Source organism: Gossypium raimondii, chromosome 5 (assembly GCF_025698545.1).
Source record: "Gossypium raimondii isolate GPD5lz chromosome 5, ASM2569854v1, whole genome shotgun sequence".
Classification (NCBI taxonomy): domain Eukaryota; kingdom Viridiplantae; phylum Streptophyta; class Magnoliopsida; order Malvales; family Malvaceae; genus Gossypium; species Gossypium raimondii.
The window spans coordinates 20,787,049-20,809,346 of record NC_068569.1 but is presented as its reverse complement, the minus strand read 5'-3'; the positions used below and the strand labels follow the sequence as shown (position 1 = coordinate 20,809,346).

Genomic DNA, 22,298 nt, shown 5'->3' with positions numbered 1-22,298 from the left:
GTATCGAACCTCCTGGGTCGGTGTGTTTTGGTTAACAAAGTGTGCAAGAATTTTCGTTGATGATTCGAGATTCATGTTTTTTGGCTGACTTGATGATATTACCATTCAACGAGTTCGATATAATTTTGGGTATGAACTGGTTAACCGTGCATGATGCTGTTGTAAACTGTAAATGAAATACTATTGATTTGCGGTGTCAGAATGATGAGATTATTCAGATTGAATCTAATAATCTGAATGGGTTATCGGCAGTGATATCCTCGATGTTAGCTTAGAAGTATGTGAGAAAAGGTTGCGAAGCTTACTTTGCATATGTGACCGATAAGAAGATTGAATCAGTACTAGTTGAGTGTGAATATCCGAATGTGTTTTCTGAAGAATTATTGGGTTTGCCGCCGGTACGAGAGGTAGAGTTTAGGATTGAGTTAGTGGTGGGGATGAATCCGATTTTGATAGCTTCGTACAGAATGACACCGACCGAATTAAAAAAATTGAAAGCTCAGTTACAAGAGTTGACAGATAAGGGTTTTGCACGACCGAGTTTCTCACTTTGAGGAGCACCAGTTCTGTTTGTGAAAAAGAAAGATGGAACTATGAGAATTTGTATCGACTATCGCCAACTCAATAAGGTGACGATAAAGAACAAATATCCGTTGCCACGGAATGATGATTTATTTGATCAGTTGAAAGGGGCTTCAGTATTCTCGAAGATAGATTTGAGATCTGGTTACTATCAGTTGTGAGTTAAAGATTCTGATGTACCAAATATTTCTTTCCGAACAAGATACGAACACTATGAGTTTTTGGTTATGCCTTTCGGACTTACTAATGAACCTGTTGTTTTCATGGATTTGATAAATCGGATCTTCAGGCAGTATCTAGATCGATTTGTGGTAGTATTCATAGATGACATTTTGATCATTCCCATGATGAAACTGAGCTTGTCGAACATCTGAGACTTGTGTTATAGATTTTACGAGATAAACAGTTGTATACAAATTTTAGTAAATGTGAGTTCTGGTTACGCGAAGTCAGTTTTCTGGTTCATGTTGTATCAGCATCAGGTATTCGGTTTGATCCGAGTAAAATTTCAGCTATACTTGATTGGAAACCTCTGAGAAATGTCTCTAAAGTTCAGAGTTTTCTGAGACTTGCTGGTTACTATAGACGGTTCGTGAAAGGTTTCTCTATGATCGCAACACCAATGACAAAGTTGTTTCAGAAAGATGTTAAGTTCGAGTGGTCAAAAAAGTGTCAGAAAAGCTTCGATCAGTTGAAAGCTCTTTTGACCGAAGCTCTAGTGTTAGTTCAGCTAGAATCGGGTAAAGAATTTGTCATTTACAGTGATGCATCTTTGAGTGGTCTGGGTTGTGTTTTGATGCAGAAAGGCAAGGTCATAGCTTATGCCTCGAGAAAGCTAAAGCCGCACAAAAAAAACTATCTGACACACGATCTGGAATTGACAGCTATTGTGTTTGCATTGAAGATATGGAGCCACTACCTGTTTGGTGAGAGATGTCATATTTATTCTGATCACAAAAGCCTGAAATATTTGATGACTCAGAAAGATCTGAATTTGAGACAACGTCGATGGTTAGAGTTGTTAAAAGACTACGAGCTTGTAATTGACTATCATCTGGGAAAGGCTAATGTTGTTGCTGATGCTTTAAGTTGAAAATCATTGTTTGCTTTGCGAGCAATGAATGCTCATATGGCTATGTCTGATGATGATTCGATAATAGTTGAATTAAAAGCAAGACCGTTATTTGTTCAACGAATTTGTGATGCTCAAAAAGTTGATAATGATTTGTTAGCAAAGCGAGCTCTATGTGAATCGAGCGATGAAACGGAGTTGAGAGTTGATGCTAATGATTGTTTGAGGTTCAGAAACTAAATATGTGTTCCAAGAAATGCTGAATTAATTCAAATGATTTTGAACGAAGCTCATAGCAGTCGGTTATCTGTTTATCTGGGTAGTACAAAAATGTATAATGATCTGAAACAGCTTTACTGGTGGCATGGTATGAAACGGGATATTTCTGACTTTGTTTCGAAATGTTTAGTCTACCAGCAAGTAAAAGCCGAGCATCAGGTACCTTATGGATTACTTTAGCCGATCATGATACCGGAATGGAAATAGGACAGAGTCACGACGAATTTTGAATCCGGTTTACCGTTGACTCCGAGTAAGAAAAATGCAATCTGGGTTATTGTGGATAGATTGACTAAATCGGTACACTTTCTTCTGGTTCGTATAGATTATTCGCTTAATAAGTTGGTTGAATTGTATGTTTCTCAGATTGTGAGGTTGCATGGAGTGCCTATTTCTATTGTTTCGGACAGAGACCCGAGGTTTACATCGCGGTTTTGGAAGAAACTGCAAGATGTTTTAGGAACGAAACTACACTTCAGCAAAACTTTCCATTCTTAAACAAATGGTCAATCCAAACAAATCATTCAAATACTTGAGGATATGTTGAGATGTTGCATTCTCGAGTTTGAAGGTACGTGAGAACGATACTTACCTTTGATTGAATTTGCATATAATAATAGCTTTCAATCTAGCATCAAAATTGCACCTTACGAGGCTTTGTACAGTCGTAAATATCGTACACCATTGTATTGGACTGAGCTCAGTGAAAATAAGATACGTAGGGTCGATTTGATTAAAGAGACTGAACAGAAAGTAAAAGTGATACGTGATAGTCTGAAAACAACATCGGATCATCAGAAATCGTATGCAGACTTGAAACATAAAGATATTGAGTTTCAGATCGGGGACAAAGTGTTTTTGAAAGTCTCGTCGTGGAAGAAAATACTCAGATTCGGTCGTAAAGGCAAATTAAGTTCGAGATTTATTACACCGTATGAGATTATAGAGCGTATTGGGTCGGTTGCTTATAGACTACTGTTGCCACCTGAACTAGAAAAGATTCACAATGTGTTCCATGTTTCGGTGCTCCATAGATACCAATCCGATCCTTCACATGTGATTAGTCCGACAGAAATTGAGATTAAGTCCGATATGACATATGAAGAAGATTCGATTTGCATTCTAGCTCGCGAGATTAAAGAATTGTGAAATAAGAAAATTCTTTTAGTTAAGGTATTGTGGCATAAGCACGGAGTTGAGGAAGCAACTTGGGAGCCAGAGGATGCAATGAAAGAGCGTTATTCAAACCTATTCACCGGTAAGATTTTTGGGGACAAAAATCCTTAAAGGGGGGAGAGTTGTAATAGCCCGATTTTGACCCTAATCGAACAGTGGTTTCAGGACCACAAATTTGAGTCTAAAAAATAATTTAATATTATTTTCTATGTTAATTATGTGTGAATTTACATGTGTGAAAGTTTCGTTAATTTATTTTATTGTTTGTGTGCTTAATTTTGAGAAAAGGGCTTGATCGCATAAAATGAAAATTTAATGGTTAAATATGAAAGTGCCTAATTGTTGTTGTCTTTATAATTTAGAGGTTTTATGATGCAATTAGCCCACTAGGTAAGTTAGTAGGTGGCAAAAGTCTAATGTAACCTTAATATATATATGTGTTTTGTTTATTAATATAAATGTTAATTTAGTAAACTAATAATAATGATAATATATGTTAAAATAAAACAAAAAAAATGAAAGCCATTATCATATTTTCTCACTTGCCGAAACTAAAGAAATAAAATGGGAGAAACCTAGCTTGATTCGGCCATTGTTGAAAGCTTGATTAAGATCAAGAACCGAAGAAAACGAAATTAGACCGGGGGAAGTCGAAAGAAGTCAATTAGTCAATTTCATTCGTCGATATCCGAGGTAAGTCGATAAGCATTTAAATGTTGTTAAATTCGAGAATATACAAATGATATGTTATAAACTGAATTATTTGAATTGATATATGCCTTGGTCGAATGTGAATATTGAGATAGGGATTATGTTTCAAGTTCGGTTCGATCGATATTCAATATCCGAAATCCCCGTACGAACCCTAGGAATAGATAGGATACATATGTCATAACATAGGATCTCCGATATATGTTTTGTGTAAGACCATGTCTGGACGTTGGCATCCATTTGTGTTTTTGTGTAAGACCCTGTCTGGGACAGTGGCATCGATCTGTGAGTACATGTAATACCACATCTGGGACGGTGGCATTGTACGAGCCTTCAGACTATCCGCATATCTTTTTTAATTTCGAACAGTTCAACGGGCAATGTTAAGCAAAAACCGGATGTGAAATTGAATTACATGTTCAGGTATGTGTTAGTTAAATGTATATATGGAAACAAGGTAGGTTGTTTCCTTGGAATTATTTAAAGTATATGAATATAAATTTTGAATTAACATGTTTGGACATATATATATATATATATATGATTCGGCCTATGGTGTTAATTATGATGTAAAAGGTGAAAGATTTATATGTATTTATGAAAGGTTACATTCGGCTATATAACTTGTATATGTGATCAAAGTATGACCTTGTAGTAAATGATATCTTTATATTGTAAATTATGTGAATTTAACCTTAATAGTTAAATGTTACTTGCCATAATTAATATGCATGCTTATGCTTATGACTTACTAAGCTTTAAATAGCATACTCTGTGTGTGTACTTGTTTACCTTTGTTTTATAGATTTTGAAGCCGTTACGAGCTCGGAGATCGTCAGCAAATCCTATCACACTATCGACAGTTTCTTTCGGTATTTTACTAAGTAAATTTTGAATATATGGCATGTATAGCATAGCTAGAATGTTGATTTTGGAACAATTATATGTATATGTAATTAATAGCCATGTGAAAATGGCTTATCTTCTTTTGATGGAGTTTATGCTTATGCATATTTGATTACGGTATAAGCTTGTGTTAGGTAAATAAAAGTGATGCATGTGGATTTGGACTTGTTGATTTGGCTATGAGATTAGTTATATGTTCGAATGTGCATGGATTAGATGTTATTAAATTAAATGTGTATATGTTTGATTATGTTTTTGATTAGTTTTGAAACATGTACATATAAATAGCAACGTGAATATGGCCTAATCCCCATGCTTGTGTTTGGTTTGTTTAGTAATGGTTTATTCATTTTAGTTAAGTTTGGTATTTATGCTTTTGATAAATTTAGTTTAAATGACGTTTGGGATTATGCATATTCGGCTATAATATGAGTTCAGGTTAGGCATCATGTTTCATAGTTTAAGAGCATAATTTGCTTGTTATATATGTATATTTATGATATGTTTAATATGTTTTGCTATGGTGATTTGATATGATATAACTTAAGTAAATTAGGTATGAGTAATGAATGTATTAATTTGGTGTGTATTCCTCTTTGTACTTAACTCATTTTGGATGGTAGGATACATGGTTTAAGATGTAACAAAATTTATGAATTTGTATGCCCAGGCTGAAATTTATGTGTTAAGTGATACCTTGTATATTCATAAATATATGCTATCAAATTTAGTATGTTTAGTCTCATAATTTGTTATTCAAGTTATATATATATATATATATATATATATATATATATATATATATATATATATGTTTTGGTGAATTTCATGAAGACATAAATAGACTATTGTTTGAGAGTTATACAATGACCGAATATGTTTTAATTAGTTTTGTAATGATAATGAAACATGGATATTCGGAAATGGTTAATGGTATATATATATATATATATAAATATGTGTGCAAGTTGGTAAATGGGTAAAATGTATGTTTTGGTTCTTTCAATATTGTATATGTTATTTTGATCTTAGTCTTTAAGTTTTAAGTTATGATTTCTTTAAAATGATAATGATAATTATATTCTTAAGTATCAAGGTATTTATTAAATTATCATTATATGTTTGAATAAACATAGTGTACTTTCATTTAGTTGTAATAACAAAATGTGCACTTTTATTATGCTTGAATGGTTAGTGTATGTACTTTGGATTGATTTTTAAGCATGCTAATTTGGTATACTTGATTTGTTTCATTTAGTATATGTTTATTTTAAATAATAATATATATATATAGTGCATTATTCGGTTTTGTATTATTATAAAGGTTCCATATGTTATGTTAAACTTGAAATATGCGTTATGTCCGGTAATGCCTCGTAACCCCAATCCGGCGACGGACACGGGTTAGGGGTGTTACATTAACCAAAAGAACAACCCCAGCCAAAAAGAAAAGCCAGCTAAAAGAGCAACTTTACTCAAATAACAGCATTCTCATTCAAGGAGGGGCTACTAAAATAGCAGTCTTGCCCAAAAATAAAGGTTAGCTAAAAAAGCAACCTTGTCCAAAGATGAGCTAACTTAAAGAGCAACCTCACCCAAAAAAGGGCTAGCTAAAAACCAACTTCATCCAAAAAGAGTTGCCTCGCCCAAAGAGTAGCCTTACCCAAAGAGGTACCTAGCCTAATCTGTGTCTAAAGAGCTACCATATGATTTTTATGCCTATAAGGTCTAAACCATTTAATTCACCAAAACCTATCTATTGTATGTATAACACATAGCCAAGTGCCTATTCACATTAGCCTTATATGCAAACCTTTCGTCAGGACAAAAAGTCCCCTAATCACATCCAAGTGCATACATTGGAGTACCACCATAACTCAACTAATTATTTCTTCTAAATGAGACACTTGTCGCAGAGAACCTTCTCTAAGACATATAAGCCTTTTGAAAAAGGAAAGCATTTCCATAATAAAAACTCTTCCTAGATCACATAGAAACGTCTTGAATCTCATGAACCACTTTGAATGGCTCTCGACACCACCATGTGAATTGTTACCAACTTTCATTGACCACATTTTATATCGCATTGGACGTAATTTACATATGCCTTATGCAAGACTTCAGTATCCACTTTCAAAGGAGGAAATTATTTTTTCGTATTTATCAAAAACTTCAATAATAAGGTATCCCACTCATCGAAAACATAAATCACCTTGCTAGGATATATTCCCTCAAAGAATGTCACTTTATAACTTGCCCATTGACTAGAAGAAGGGGGCTCGAGTCTTGTTAAGATGTCCATTCCATCACATGCACGGCCCTTTATAATTTTACTACCAAATTCTACACGTTATTATCAAGTTTAATATCAAATCACTTCATACCAGGGTTTTGCATAACCCCCTACTAGCAACACTCTATGGCCCTACAAAGTAAGGCACCTATCGAAGGGGCCCATGCTAAGCTCTTTCTCAGCATAAACTCTCCAAGAAGGCTCCAACCAGCTTCCATATATACTTCTAAAGCTTTGACCAAATACCTTAGAACACTTTAAATATCACCACTAACTGCTTGCAATCCTCCGTATGAAACACATCCAACCTCCCGCACCTCATTGTATGTATAATTGAAAAAAGAATGCCATCATCTCAAAACAAGTGGGAAAAAAACCCGATGGGACAAGTCAACCCGTAATTTGAATGAAACACGAATTATAATTTTAATTTTGTAAGAAATCATACATTTGTAATGATATATAGATGGTTAAGACCTCAAAATCATAAAAGTGTTGTTTTAAATGCAAAGGGCAAGCCTGTTGACAAGCATCGGCTGTTTTAGATCAATACTAGAGATCCTAATCTGTTTTACTCCCTCAGTGTGGCCAAGTTGACGATAAATATTCTGTCAAATCAACAATCAACAAATATATAAATGCAAACGATTGTATATTAAAATTATTAGTACTAGGGCCCACAACAGTTTCATGCGGTCATGGATGAGATCAAAACTCAGGCTAAATAAAACAGTGGATCGAGATCTTAAAAAACAGTAATTAAGATGGATAGTTCATAGATAACTTCAAGGTCAAATACAAAGTCACTATCAACGGCTTACAGAAGAAACACATATTCAATATTAAACAATTATTAAACAGTACAATCTAAGCAATTTAAAATAAGGAAGGGGTTTGGGGATAGAGATTTGTCCATGATTGTTCATGCCAGCAAGTTTTTCTCAAGTAAAAAAAAAACTTATATAAGGTTAGCTAGAATCAATCGACAAAATAGCATGCGGATGTTGTCGAGACTGAAATGAAGAGAAAAAGGGAAATGGAGGGAAAATCGGAGATAAGGTCCGCCATTGAAGAACTGTCCATGTTAGTCAAAGCTCAGCCTGCAACTGTAGGCGATATTAATCTTGATGCCGCTCCTATCCCAACCAAGCCTTTTCTTCATGTCTGTACTTTGATTCTTCAAGTTCTTGGTCAGTTTTTCTCCACTTGTTATCTCTCTTCAAACGTGTGGTTTTCAATATGTCTACTGAACCTCCTTTTCTTGTTTTTTTTTTTCCAGACAAGATAGGCCCAACTATGGCTGTCCTTAGACAAGACATTCACCAAAATATCCAGGTTAAAAATAAACCACAACATAATGGAATTTATTCTTAAAGAATACCACCCTTGTGACATTGCAACAAACCTTGCACTTCTTTGTCTTCATTTCCGTTGTTTTACCTGTTTTTACAAGGGCAGTTATGTGCATGTAGGGACATGTTTTTTTGGTCATTTTATTGATTACTGAACATTGACGGAACTCTTTCTCTCCGTTTTTAGAGATTGGAGAATCTTTGCGAATCTGATCCCACAAAGTATTTAAATTTGATTGAGATGTTGAAAAAGGAAGAGAGTGAAGGCAATGCAAGAAAGGGTAGCAGTTGCAGTAAAGCCCTTCTCTGGCTTACCAGGTAAACTCTCCTCCATGCCGAGTGTTATATAGTATCAAAATTTTGTAAGTTTTCTATTTTTAGACCAACATTTGTGTCACTACGTAATGCCGAATATATATGAGACACTCTGTTTTTTAAAAAGAAAATAAATTAAGAATCGGAGTAACATTGATCCCAGTTTAGTCTCAGCTAGTAAAATGGTTAACAGATCTGAATAACTTTTTCCTAATAATCAAACTTTGAGATTGTCTGCCATGGCTGACATATCGAAGTTTAATGAAAATTTGGTGTATTCTTCCATCTTCGAACTTCTCTTTTATGGGTCTTCACGAAGTTTATGATTTGTCTTTTAGTACAAGAAACAGAGACAAGCTGTTACTGTTTCTTTATTCTTTTGCAAATTTTCATTGTCCTAGTTGAAGTTTGAAACAAGGTTCTGTCTGCCATGTCTGCTGTCCCATCCATGCTTTAGCAAATGTTAGAAAAGAAACAGATTGTTCATGCCATTAACAAATTCGTTAACATGCCTCATTAGCACTTGCAAAAGTTCTGGATGGAACCAGCTTTTTGCTCTGGGTGAAAGGCATTTAACCCAAAGAAAATAAACTTGTGTCGGTTTCAGGTCAATGGATTTTATGGTAGCTTTGTTACAAAAACTGGTGAAGGATCCTGGGCAGAACATGGAACAAGCAGTTGAAGAATCCTATAATATTACTTTGAAGCCTAGGCATGGATGGATTTCGTCGGCTGCTTTTAAGGTATTTAGGCACCTGCGCCAATTACAACAAATCTTATTTTAACCTAAAAGACCTTGATTAACCGAGTGCTTAGCCGATTGGTTCATGTACTCATAGACCAGATTTAGGCTGAAATTCTAGCATAGGCATATAGTATTTCAAGAACAGCCTAGAAATGTTTCATTTCCACATTATATGTAAGTCATGGATTGGCATGTTACTTTAAGCACTGTTCTAAGCATTGTCACTAACTTAACATGATGAACTAAGAGATTTGAAGTATGCAGGTGGCACTAAAACTGGTACCAGATAACAAAACATTCATTAGTCTCCTCATGGCAAAAGATCAAAATTGCGACAACCTTAAAGAGGAAATGCAGACATTGATTACATTACTTGTGCCTTTTCTAGAACAGATCCATTCCGTCATGGTGAGGATGTTTGTAAACTTATCATCATCGGGCTTCGAGTTCATCGGCTAATGCTTTTGTTTCTTAATTTATGCAGAGGCTTTACCGGTTGGATAGGTTGAAATCTAGCTGAGGAGAAGAAAAATGGCAAGTGAGGCATATGGAGTTTGGTTTTATTTTGCTGGGGAAAATATAATTAATCTGTAAATAGCCTTGTAAATTGTAAGCAAAAATTCTTCTTTTAACAGCTACTTTAGTTTTCTAACGTGTTTAGACATGTAATATAATATACAGAGGATCATATGATATATATATATATATATATATAATATTGTTATTTAATTTGAATTGAATGGTAGTTTGAACCATGTAGAAAGTAGAAACTAACTGGGAAACCTATACCAAAACTGTTAAAAGAAAGACAAAATGGATACTATCTATGTTAATTCAATCCAAGGTTAAGTAACCGGAAATATGGATTTGTGTTTAAAATAACATACAATAAATAAATAAATAAATAAACCCACATCAGCTTAGAGTGACTAAATTTGTTGAATTTTTTATATTTAAGATCAAATTGATAGAGTGTGTAAACATTAGAAGGCTAATTTTGTTACTAGACCAATAAAAAAACTCACATCAACTTAGAGTGACTAAAATATTCGATTTCAAAAAAAATTAGTGACTAAATTGAAAAAATTAATAGTTGGGTGACCAAAATAGAATGAAAGACATAGTTGGATGACCATTTTTGTAGTTTGCCCGTAAAAAAATTTAACATGTGCCACGTCATTATTTAATAGAGAAAATTTTAACGGAGGGGTTAATTTGCACGTTTCATAATGTGTAATGACTAATTTGCTCATTTTTTTCAATAAAGGGGCCAAAATGCAATCCACCCAAGAATAGGGGCTTCCTTGGTACTTTTTACCCAAAAAATTAGATTAAATTGTAATTAAAATGAAATTTAAACACATAAATACATCATATTAAGAATATTAAATGAATACAATTTTTTATAAACAACATTATCAATATCAACTACATTATTGGTTTATACAATTGATGGAGGTAATAAAGTGTTCATAATAAAATTAAAATATATAAATTGTAACACCCCACACTCGACTCGGTCGTCATATCCAAATGTGTGATATCACATTACATCGCCGAAGCAACTCAAGTTACTATAACACAATAAATTCAATTCAATCGTCAAAATAATTCTTATACATGCATTTATACATTCATTGCTTTTATTTCATCAATTTACGGGGTTATAAAGGTTATGTAACAACCCGATTTTAGCTAAATCGGAATAGTGGTTTCGGAACCACAAATCCGAGGTCGTAAAATTATGCTAATATTATTTTTGGTATTTATAGTATGTTATTTGATATGTATGAAAATTTCGTGATTTAATTTTACCGATTGGTTAGTTAATTTGATAAAAGGACTTAATCGCGTAAAATACAAAAGTTGCATACTATTTGTTTAAAGTGATCAATTGCTATGATTAATTAAATTAAAAGTCCTTATGATGATATTAGACCATTGGTAGTGTTAATGGACATTAATGGACATGCATTATAAATTTCTATGTTTATTCATTAAGGTTACGTAAATGGCATATTAATATGTAATAAATAAAACAAAACATAAAAATTCATGCATGTTCATCTTTTTTAGACGAAAATAACAAAGAAGAGAAACCATTTTGAAGCTTTAGGGTTCGGCACTTTTGAAGTATTGATTGAGGTATGTTTTGAGTTCGATTTTTTATTATTTTTACGTTTTTGAGATCGTTACTTTGTATTCTAGCTAGCCCATGCTTTAATTTTCAAATTTGATGATGATTTTGTGAAATGTCATTGATGAATATTCAAGCTTTTTTTTGTTTGATGATGAAAAATAAATATTTGATGTTAGATTATCATGTTTTACTAAGTGATTTTTGATAAAAAGACTTATTAAGGATTTTGTGAAATTTGTAAATTGAGGGGTTAAAATGTAAAATAAATTTAATTAATGGGCTGCTAGGGACCTAGGGAAGATTCGGCCAAGCATGAGTTTAATGAAATTATGTGTATTTTGTGTTGTTTTGAAATAGGGACTAAATTGAGAAAATGTGAAATTTTAGGGGCTAAACTACAAAATGCCCATTTATATGTTTTTGAATGAAATTAAATGGATTTGTGATTAAATAAGTTAAATTTTGATTGATTTAGATCAAGAAAGAAAGAAATCGGAGTTAGATCGGGGAAAGTCGAAAGTTATCGAGTAGTCGATCCGACTCATTCGTTCCGTATCCGAGGTAAGTTCATATGCAAATAAATACATTTAAATTGTTTTAATTATGTTTTATTATCATTAAATTGTATCAAATGTTGAAAAGATGAGTCAAAATTGACAGAGTTACGACGTCCGAAAGTCCCGTACGAACCTTAGGAATAGTATAGGATACAAATGTCATGACATTAGGACTTCCGAGGTGTGATTTCGTGTAAGACCATGTCTGGGACATTGGCATCGATATGAGATTGCGTGTAAGACCCTGTCCGGGACAGTGGCATAGATATGTGATAACCTATAAGACCATATCTGGGATATGGCATTGTATGTGATATATGTGTTTCCGAGTATCCTTAACAATTCTGAATGGTTCAACGGGCAAAGCCGATACAATACAGAATGGGTATAAGAGATAAACGATTCAGGTATGTGTGAAATTGATATGTACTTTGAAATAAAAAGGTAAGTGATGTTGTTAATGAGACAAAGTGAAATACATTAGAAAAGTGTTTCTATATGTGTTTGAGACTAGTTATATTAGGCTTAGTTGAAAGAGATTATGTATGTTTTTACGACTATTTATTTGCTTATGGCTTGCTAAGCTTTCAAAGCTTACTTTGTGCATTTTTATTTCTGTTTTATAGATATATAAAGCTAGCTCGAGTTCGGGGATCGTCTAGGAACATCGTCACACTATCGACCGCTATTTCGGTGCTTTAAAAGTTTGTACTTTCGACATATGGCATGTATAGGCTAGTTTCGATATGGTTCGTTTTGATCTGTATATTTGTAGCCATGCGAAAATGGCTGGATAATGATGCTAATGTTTGTATATATTTAGTTATGGTAAAAGTTCATTTTGGGAAGTATGTTTCATGGTTATATGTTTTGGTTTTAGCAATGAGGTAAATGATGAATATATATTGATTGAGTATTGGTTATTTTGGTACGATTCTATATGGTTGATTAAATGCTAAAGTTACATATTTTATGTAATTATATTGGTTAATTTATGAGAATGCACCACTAACTTTGCCATATTTATTGAGTTTTGCGCAGGAATGCAATTTGGGGACTAAATAGAAGAAAAAGGGAACAATTGGGCCAAATTAAAGAAAGAAGCAAAGAAGGAGGGCCAAAGTAGAATTTTTCCTATTTTAATTAGCTGAAAATTTTTGTTGATTTAGTGGGGGAGATTATTTTGGGATATTTTTGGTCATGGAATATTTTTTTTTCCTTAATTTCCTATGACTAGTTGGTTCCTAATTTAGTAAATCCTCTAGTATAAATAGTGCTTGTATTGTTCATCATTTCATCAATCAAAAAATATTTTAGCTTTTGTCTTTCAATTCTCTCCTTTCTCACGTAGCCTTTGTTATTTCTTAGCTTGCTTTCCTTCAATTTTCATTAGTTCCAGTAGCCTACCATCCATTTCACCTTTATTTTCAACTTTTCACAAATTTATTTATTGTCTTTAGTTTCTTTAACTTTTAATTCCTAAAAACTTCCAGCTTTTACTACTTTCCAATTACAACACCTTTTTCAACCACCCCCATTCTCAATCACATCACCCATCTTTTCACCTTTTCTACCTTAATTAATTTATCAAATACCAACATGTCCCAAACCTTAGCCAACTAAACCCATTTTCAGCTTTAGGCCGAAATTAGCCTCGTCAAAACCCGTGAGTTACGAACCCGAGCCATTTAACTCCTAAAATTTCAGTACTTATTACTTCTCCGGATTAAGAGTATGATTTTGTCAGCTCATAAAGTCAGATCAACACTAAGTCAAAAAAGACGTCGTTTGATTTGGTGTGATTAGACGTACAGTTGGAATTTCGAAAAGAACGTTTCTAATCGGTTTTCTGTGAACACATTGGCGTGCCAAGTGGAGGCTGCTGTTTGGTTCCGTCAAGGGAAGTAGTAACCAGACTTAAATGTCCCACGCGGTTGAGGGCATTGGTTCGAGCTAGGCTCTTCTAGAACGCAAAGCTGCCGGAGTTCTAAATCACGAACGTTTCGTGGTTGTTCGATCGGTAAGAATTAGTTATTGGACGTTCCATAACTAATTTACACAAGGAAGAGTTGGTGTCCGAGGCGTCCTTGGTAGCTATAACTAGCTTATTGGAAAAGAGGAGTTCATCCAATTTCGAGGATCGGTTCAAAGACGAGGAAAATTCGTGCCTAAAGCTGAGCTTATTCTAATTAAATTTTTCTTAATATTTATTTCACAATTTTTATTATTCTGTTTTCAACTTTTACTTTTGACGTTATTTTTCTATTAATTTCAGGTTTTCAAATTTTTATCCCCCCGAACGTCTTGGGCACGACAGCTGCCCCGACATAAATCTGGTCAAGCGAGCAATAATTTACAGTAAACCAGTCTCTGAGGGATCGACCCTACTCCCTATACTGCATAATTTACAAACTAAGGCATAGGTTTATATTGGTGGATTCGACACCCATCAGTTTTGGCGTCGTTGCCGGGGACTGGCAACACTTACAGATTGTTTAGATTATCTTCATGACCAGATCTTCATCCGGAGATCTCGAATACGACCCAGAGATCGAAAAATCCGCACGAGCGCGACGTAAAGAAACGAAAGTTCTTAAACGTGTAGAAGCAATTGAACGTGGAAAACAAGTCGAAGTGGTTGAACTAGAGACCGAACCACTTCCTGAAACAAAAGAAGCGGAAGACAAGCTCGGTGAACCAGAAAGGATGGCGAACCGAACCATTCGTCAGCTAGCCGCTGCTCCTAATGGGCAAACACCGTTGTGCATCAACTATCCAGCCGGAGAAACCCCATTCGAGTTGAAGTCAGGCCTAATTCACCTTTTGCCCACTTTTCGAGGCTTGAAGAATGAAAATCCACACACTCACTTGAGAGAGTTCCACATGGTCTGCTCAAGCATGAAACCACAGGGAGTAACCGAAGATGAAATTAAACTTCGGGCCTTTCCTTTTTCTTTAGTTGATACAGCAAAAGAATGGTTATTTTACTTACCTCCAGGTTCTATTACAACGTGGGATGACTTATCTCGTGTTTTTCTTGACAGGTTTTTCCCAGCATCGCGAGCAGCTGAACTTAGGAGAGACATAGTGGGAATTCGACAAATGGAGAGCGAATCGTTCTACGACTATTGGGAGCGATACAAAAAACTGTGTGCAAGTTGTCCTCAATACGGTTTGACCGAACAATCACTTCTTCAATATTTCTACGAGGGTTTGCTCCCTATGGAAATGAAAATGATTGACGCTGCTAGTGGAGGGGCGCTTGTCAATATGACTCCTCAAAGGGCAAGAGAACTGATATCCACTACGGCAGCAAATTCTCAACAGTATAGGCCAAATTCAGAACCCACAAGACGGGTTAATGGGGTAAACGTTTCATCCTTAGAAGATAGATTGGATAAGCTCACTAATGTTGTTCAATCTATGCTTACAGAAAAGAAGAATCGGACCCAACTGTGTGGAATTTGTACTACGTCTGAACATCCGACGGATTTGTGCCCAATCCTTAACGAAAATTCAACGGCACATGTCGACGCTGTCGGAGGTTTTCCGGGACCTCCACAAAGACGCTATGATCCTTTTTCAAACACTTACAATCCCGGGTGGAAGGATCATCCCAACTTGAATTACGGAGCTAACCCCCGATATAATCCGTCATACCAACCGAGACCTTTGCAACCACCGCAACTGTCACCCAAGCCGAGCACATCTCTAGAAGCTATTGTGGAAAGACTTGCCGTCGATGTTGCGAAGTACCAATAGAGGACAGACGCATCAATTCAGGAGTTAACTAATCAAGTTAGTAAACTCTCGATGGCGGTTAACCGTTTGGAATCTCAAGGTAAATTACCTTCCCAGACAGAGCCGAATCTTCGGCAGAATGCAAGTGCAATAACTCTTCGTAGCGGAAAAGTTCTGGAAACAGTTCCAGACAAAAGTCATGGGCAAGACAACGAACGGGAAAAACAGATCTCTGATCCAAAAGCCAGACCGGAGTCAGAAATTCAAAAACCAGTTGTGGTGCCACCTCCTTTTCCAGGGAGACTCGCGAAGGATAAGAAAGAAAAGGAGGAAAAAGAAATCCTCGAAACGTTTAGGAAAGTGGAGGTGAATATTCCTTTGCTCGACGCTATCAAGCAAATCCCTCGTTATGCGAAATTTCTCAAGGAATTGTGCACTAGCAAGAGGAAGTTAATAGGTAACGAAAGAGTAAATGTAGGAGAAAATGTCTCCGCGGTACTACAAAAGAAAGTTCCGCCTAAATACAAGGACCAAGTTATGTTTGCTATTTCCTGTGAGATAGGTAATGTAGGCATTAAGAAAGCCATGTGCGATTTAGGGGCTTCAATTAATGTTATGCCTTATCCTATTTATAAGTTGATTGACGCGGGTCCTTTGAAAAATACAAGAGTAATAATCCAGTTGGCGGACAGGTCAGTCATCTATCCCGAAGGGTTGCTTGAAGACGTCCTTGTTAAAGTTAACGAATTAGTTTTCCCTGCAGATTTCTACATTATTAATATGGAGGACGATAACTCAACTAATTAAATCGATATTTTGCTTGGAAGGCCATTTTAAGTACTGCAAGCGCAAAAATTGATGTTCAGAGTGGAACATTGACAATGGAGTTTGATGGCGAAATTGTGAAATTCAATGTCTATGAAGCCATGAGTCATCCTTACTCATTGTCAAATATTTCCAGTATCGATAGTATAGATTGTTTAACTCAAAATTATTCTGAATATCATGACTTTGATGAATTGGAAACTGTCTTTTACAGAAGCATTGACATGGATGTATTGAGTCGTCTCGAGGAGTTAGCAGTTATAGAAGATCCGTTGCGAGAAATTGTCAAACACTTGGAGACTCAACCATCGTCGACGAGTCGAGGTAACCATCTTTAACTATTACCTTCCCAAGTTAAAATGTTGCCTTCGATTTTGCAGCCACCAACCTTGGAGCTCAAAGCGTTACCAGACCACCTCAAGTATGTCTTTTTGGGAGAGAAAGACACCCTACCGGTAATAGTGTCAAACAGACTAACCAAAGACGAGGAGGAAAGTCTAGTTCGAGTTCTGAAGGAATATAAGGAAGCTATTGGTTGGACAATAGCCGACATAAAAGGGCTAAGTCCATCCACGTGTATGCACAGAATTTCCATCGAAGATAACACGAAACCAAAGAGAGATGCTCAGAGGCGCCTTAATCCACCCATGACGGAGGTAGTAAAGAAGGAGATCCAGAAAATGTTGGATCTTTGGAATGATATACCCGATCTCGGCGGTGATTGGGTTAGCCGATTCATGTCGTGCCCAAGAAAACTGGCGTGTGATGGTGCAAAATTCATCGGAGAGCTAGTTCCTACCCGAGTCCGAATGGATGGAGGGTTTGCATCGATTATAGGAAGTTGAACGACTACCGAAAAGACCATTTTCCACTTCCTTCATCGATCAAATGCTCGGCGATTAGCTGGTAAGACTCATTATTGTTGTCTCGATGGATATTCAGGATTTTTCCAAATTCCAGTGGCGCCTGAAGATCAAGACAAAATAACTTTCACGTGCCCCTTTGGAACGTTTGCATATAGACGAATGCCGTTTGGACTCTGTAATGCTCCGGCCACCTTTCAGAGATGTATGGTAAGCATATTCTCCGATTACGTCGAGAAAATCATTGAAGTCTTCATGGATGACTTCACGGTGTACGGTAACTCTTTTAATGAATGTCTCGATAATTTTGCTAAGATATTACAAAGATGCCTAGAATTTAATCTTGTTTTAAATTATGAAAAATGCCATTTCATGGTTGACAAAGGACTAATTTTAGGTCATATAGTTTCCTCAGAAGGTATTGAGGTCGATAAAGTAAAAACGGATATTATTAACTCATTACCTTACCCCACATCTGTGAGGGAAATTCGTTTGTTTCTTGGACATGCAGGATTTTACAGACGATTCATAAAAGACTTCTTGAAGATCGCGCAACCGCTCTGCAGTCTGTTACAGAAGGATAAAGAATTTAAATTTGAGCAGACTTGTAAAGATGCATTTGACGTACTGAAGCAGAAATTGGTTTTCGCCCCCATAGTGCAACCACCGAATTGGAACTTCCCGTTTGAAATCATGTGTGATGCAAGTGATCGAAGTGTGGGAGCTGTTCTTGGCCAAAGAATAGGGAAAGAGCCTCATGTTATCTACTACGCTTCGAAAACTTTGGATGCTGCCCAAAGCAATTACACAACCACTGAGAAAGAATTATTAGCTGTTGTGTTTGCTTTAGATAAATTTAGGTCTTACCTGTTGGGAACTAAAGTGATTATTTTTTCTGATCATGCAGCTTTGAAATATTTGATAGGGAAGAAGGAGGCAAAACCTCGACTAATTAGGTGGATTCTACTTCTGCAAGAATTTGATTTTGAAATCCGGGATAAGAAGAGATGCGAAAACTTAGTAGCCGACCATCTGAGTCGATTATCGATTCTGGCAGATGACACACCATTGAAAGACAACTTCCCAGATGAAAACCTGTTTTCAGCAAATGCGGTTCATCCTTGGTACGCAGATATAGTAAATTATCTTGTCAGAGGTACTATACCTTCAGAATTACCAAGGTCTAGGAAAGATAAGATTAAAAAAGATGCTCGATATTACATTTGGGACGATCCTTACCTATGGAAGCATTACTCCGATCAGGTAATTCGACGATGTGTAGCAGAAACAGAGGTACAGTCTATCTTAACTTTTTGCCATTCTTATGCATGTGGATGACACTTTGGACCTAAACGCACCGCACATAAAATTCTCGAGTGTGGACTATTTTGGCCAAGTATATTTCGTGACGCCTTCTTATTTTGTAAAACCTATGAAAAATGCCAAAAAGTCGGTAATCTTAGCCGTCGAAATGAGATGCCCCTTACTCCCATCCATATTTGTGAAATTTTCGATGTGTGGGGCATCGATTTTATGGGTCCTTTTATTTCTTCTTTTGGAAATTTTTATATACTCTTAGCTGTTGATTACGTTTCTAAGTGGATAGAAGCAAAGGCTACTCGTAATGATAATGCTAAAACTGTGGTTGACTTTCTTAAAAGTTCTATCTTTTCCGGTATGGCACCCACGAACATTAATCGGTGATAGAGAACCCATTTTGCAATAAGCTCGTAAGTGCACTTATGGAGAAATGCGGAGTGACTCAGCAATTTCTACCGCCTACCATCCACAGACAAACGGACAAGCTGAAGTGTCAAATTGAGAAATCAAGTCCATCTTGGAGAAGACTGTTAAACCAAACAGAAAGGATTGGAGCTTGAGACTAAATGACGCACTCTGGGCTTATAGGACAGCTTACAAGGGACCAATCGGCATGTCACCTTATCGACTCATTTTTGGTAAACCGTGTCATCTCCCGGTCGAATTAGAGCATAAAGCACTTTGGGCAGTTAAGCAATGTAATATGGAAATGGAGACCGCAGGAAGAGCTCGAAAGTTGGACATTCAGGAACTCGAGGAAATTAGAAACGATGCATATGAAAATGCTCGAGTTTATAAAGAAAAGACGAAGGCGTTCCACGATAAGATGATCACTAGGAAGCAGTTTTCAATAGGACAAAAAGTTCTCCTATACGACTCCACCTTAAAAATTTTTACGGGTAAGCTTCGATCCAAATGGATAGGTCCATTTACTATCACTAATTTATTCTCAAATGGTGCAGTGGAAATTCAAAGCGAAGAAACCCGGAAGTGCTTTAAGGTGAATGGTCAACGATTGAAACCCTTCTACGAGAATTTTCAAACGCACACGATTGAGGAGATTGGTCTCGAGGAGCCCGAAAATTGAATAACAAGTTGTCGAGCTAACGACGTTAAACAAAGCGCTGTTGGGAGGCAGCCCAAATTTTCTTTTCCTTTATGCAAATAAAATTTTTGGTAAAATGGAAAATGGAAATGCATGTCAAGGATTAGTTCTGTCTAAGGAAAGACTTGGTACTTAAGTATGTCCATTGTGACTCACCTCTCTTTCCTGGAAACTTACTTGGTGCATTTATCACGACTGTTTTACCAAATCTCGTAATCTTGGTTTTTAATAATTTATTTCTCGAGTTTATAGCTTAGCTAATAAATTTGAAAAAAAAAACATTTTAATTTTCCTATTATTATTATTTATTTTTACTATTTTGTTTTTGCAGGAAAACATTCCAAGACAAAATTAAATTCCACATGTCAACCCACAAAATTCTTTTTTTCAGTTAAGGCCCACTCTACCTACGAGACCGCCCTCCACGACGTTGAAATACAAGGGGAGTTTCTTTTTCTCTCTTTCTCCTACTTATCTTTACTTTTATTTTTTAAATTACATTGGGACAATGTAAAATAAGTAGGGGGGAGGGAAACATAAATTGGTTCTAATTTGCTTATCTGTCATCACTATTTTTGCATGTTTTTAGTAAAACGTAAATTTTTCTTTTAATTGGGATGGTACACTTATGGTTTGACCGATTTAGCTATTTAATTCTTTACACATGAAACATTTCAATAACCTAGACTTAGTAGGTAAGAAATTTTTGGAACTATGAGTTTGCTTGATTGCCTACCTTTTATCATATGTTTTATTATTTTTTTCAAAAAAAAAAAGAATAAATACTCCTCTGATACAAATGTTAAGAGTGAAAATTTGGGTTGTATATCGAATTGAGTAACCGGAATGTGGTGCTTGGGTTGTCATCACATCTCGCGTAAAAAGGTTCATGTGGCTGTCCAATTTATTTGCACTCACTCCGCTGACAAGTTATTATGAGTAAGGCGAAATAACCCGCTTAGAGACGTCCGAATTGAGTAACCGGAACATGGTGCTTGGGTTGTCATCATGTCTCGCGTCAAAAAATTCGATAATGTCCTAAGTACAAAAATAAATAAATAAAATAAAATGAAAGGTAAGTCTATCAAGCTCTCATAAATTCTGAGATATATTTACTTACTTCTTAGGCTAGGTTGTTTGAGTTTTTAATGTGCTAGGATTGAATTGTTGAATTGTGCAAACCATGAGTATCAAGTCCTATTTTGGAAAAGATTTTCCTTTTGCAGATACATACAAAATGCTCGAGGACTAGCATAAGCTAAGTAGGGGGATTTGATTAAATGCTAAAGTTACATATTTTATGTAATTATATTGGTTAATTTATGAGAATGCACCACTAACTTTGCCATATTTATTGAGTTTTGCTTGCAGAATGCAATTTGGGGACTAAATAGAAGAAAAAGGGAACAATTGGGCCAAATTAAAGAAAGAAGCAAAGAAGGAGGGCCAAAGTAGAATTTTTCCTATTTTAATTAGCTGAAAATTTTTGTTGATTTAGTGGGGGAGATTATTTTGGGATATTTTTGGTCATGGAATATTTTTTTTCCTTAATTTCCTATGACTAGTTGGTTCCTAATTTAGTAAATCCTCTAGTATAAATAGTGCTTGTATTGTTCATCATTTCATCAATCAAAAAATATTTTAGCTTTTGTCTTTCAATCCTCTCCTTTCTCACGTAGCCTTTGTTATTTCTTAGCTTGCTTTCCTTCAATTTTCATTAGTTCCAGTAGCCTACCATCCATTTCACCTTTATTTTCAACTTTTCACAAATTTATTTATTGTCTTTAGTTTCTTTAACTTTTAATTCCTAAAAACTTCCAGCTTTTACTACTTTCCAATTACAACACCTTTTTCAACCACCCCCATTCTCAATCACATCACCCATCTTTTCACATTTTCTACCTTAATTAATTTATCAAATACCAACATGTCCCAAACCTTAGCCAACTAAACCCATTTTCAGCTTTAGGCCGAAATTAGCCTCGTCAAAACCCGTGAGTTACGAACCCGAGCCATTTAACTCCTAAAATTTCAGTACTTATTACTTCTCAGGATTAAGAGTATGATTTTGTTAGCTCATAAAGTCAGATCAACACTAAGTCAAAAAAGACGTCGTTTGATTTGGTGTGATTAGACGTCTGATTGGAATTCAAAAGAACGTTTCTAATCGGTTTTCAGTGAACACATTGGCGTGCCAAGTGGAGGTCTTTGTTTGGTTCCGTCAAGGAAGTAGTAACCGGACTTAAATGTCCCACGGTTGAGGGCATTGGTTCGAGCTAGGCTCTTCTAGAGCATAAAGTCGCGGAGTTCTAAATC

The 22,298-nt window shown here is 35.6% G+C and overlaps 2 protein-coding genes across 2 annotated transcripts; both read left to right on the top strand.

Annotated features, from left to right (window-relative positions):
* The first annotated feature begins 7,893 nt into the window (after nucleotides 1-7,893).
* LOC105771247 (glycolipid transfer protein 3) lies at nucleotides 7,894-10,166 on the top strand. Its single transcript, XM_012592663.2, has 6 exons — nucleotides 7,894-8,209; nucleotides 8,299-8,354; nucleotides 8,559-8,689; nucleotides 9,294-9,429; nucleotides 9,696-9,839; nucleotides 9,916-10,166. The coding sequence occupies exons 1-6, from the start codon at nucleotides 8,038-8,040 to the stop codon at nucleotides 9,949-9,951; spliced, it is 675 nt and encodes a 224-aa protein (XP_012448117.1). The 5' UTR covers nucleotides 7,894-8,037; the 3' UTR covers nucleotides 9,952-10,166.
* A 6,584-nt stretch (nucleotides 10,167-16,750) lies between these two features.
* LOC128041001 (uncharacterized) lies at nucleotides 16,751-19,881 on the top strand. Its single transcript, XM_052630255.1, has 7 exons — nucleotides 16,751-16,978; nucleotides 17,075-17,534; nucleotides 17,637-17,834; nucleotides 18,069-18,820; nucleotides 19,157-19,257; nucleotides 19,466-19,739; nucleotides 19,840-19,881. The coding sequence occupies exons 1-7, from the start codon at nucleotides 16,751-16,753 to the stop codon at nucleotides 19,879-19,881; spliced, it is 2,055 nt and encodes a 684-aa protein (XP_052486215.1).
* Nucleotides 19,882-22,298: the final 2,417 nt, after the last annotated feature.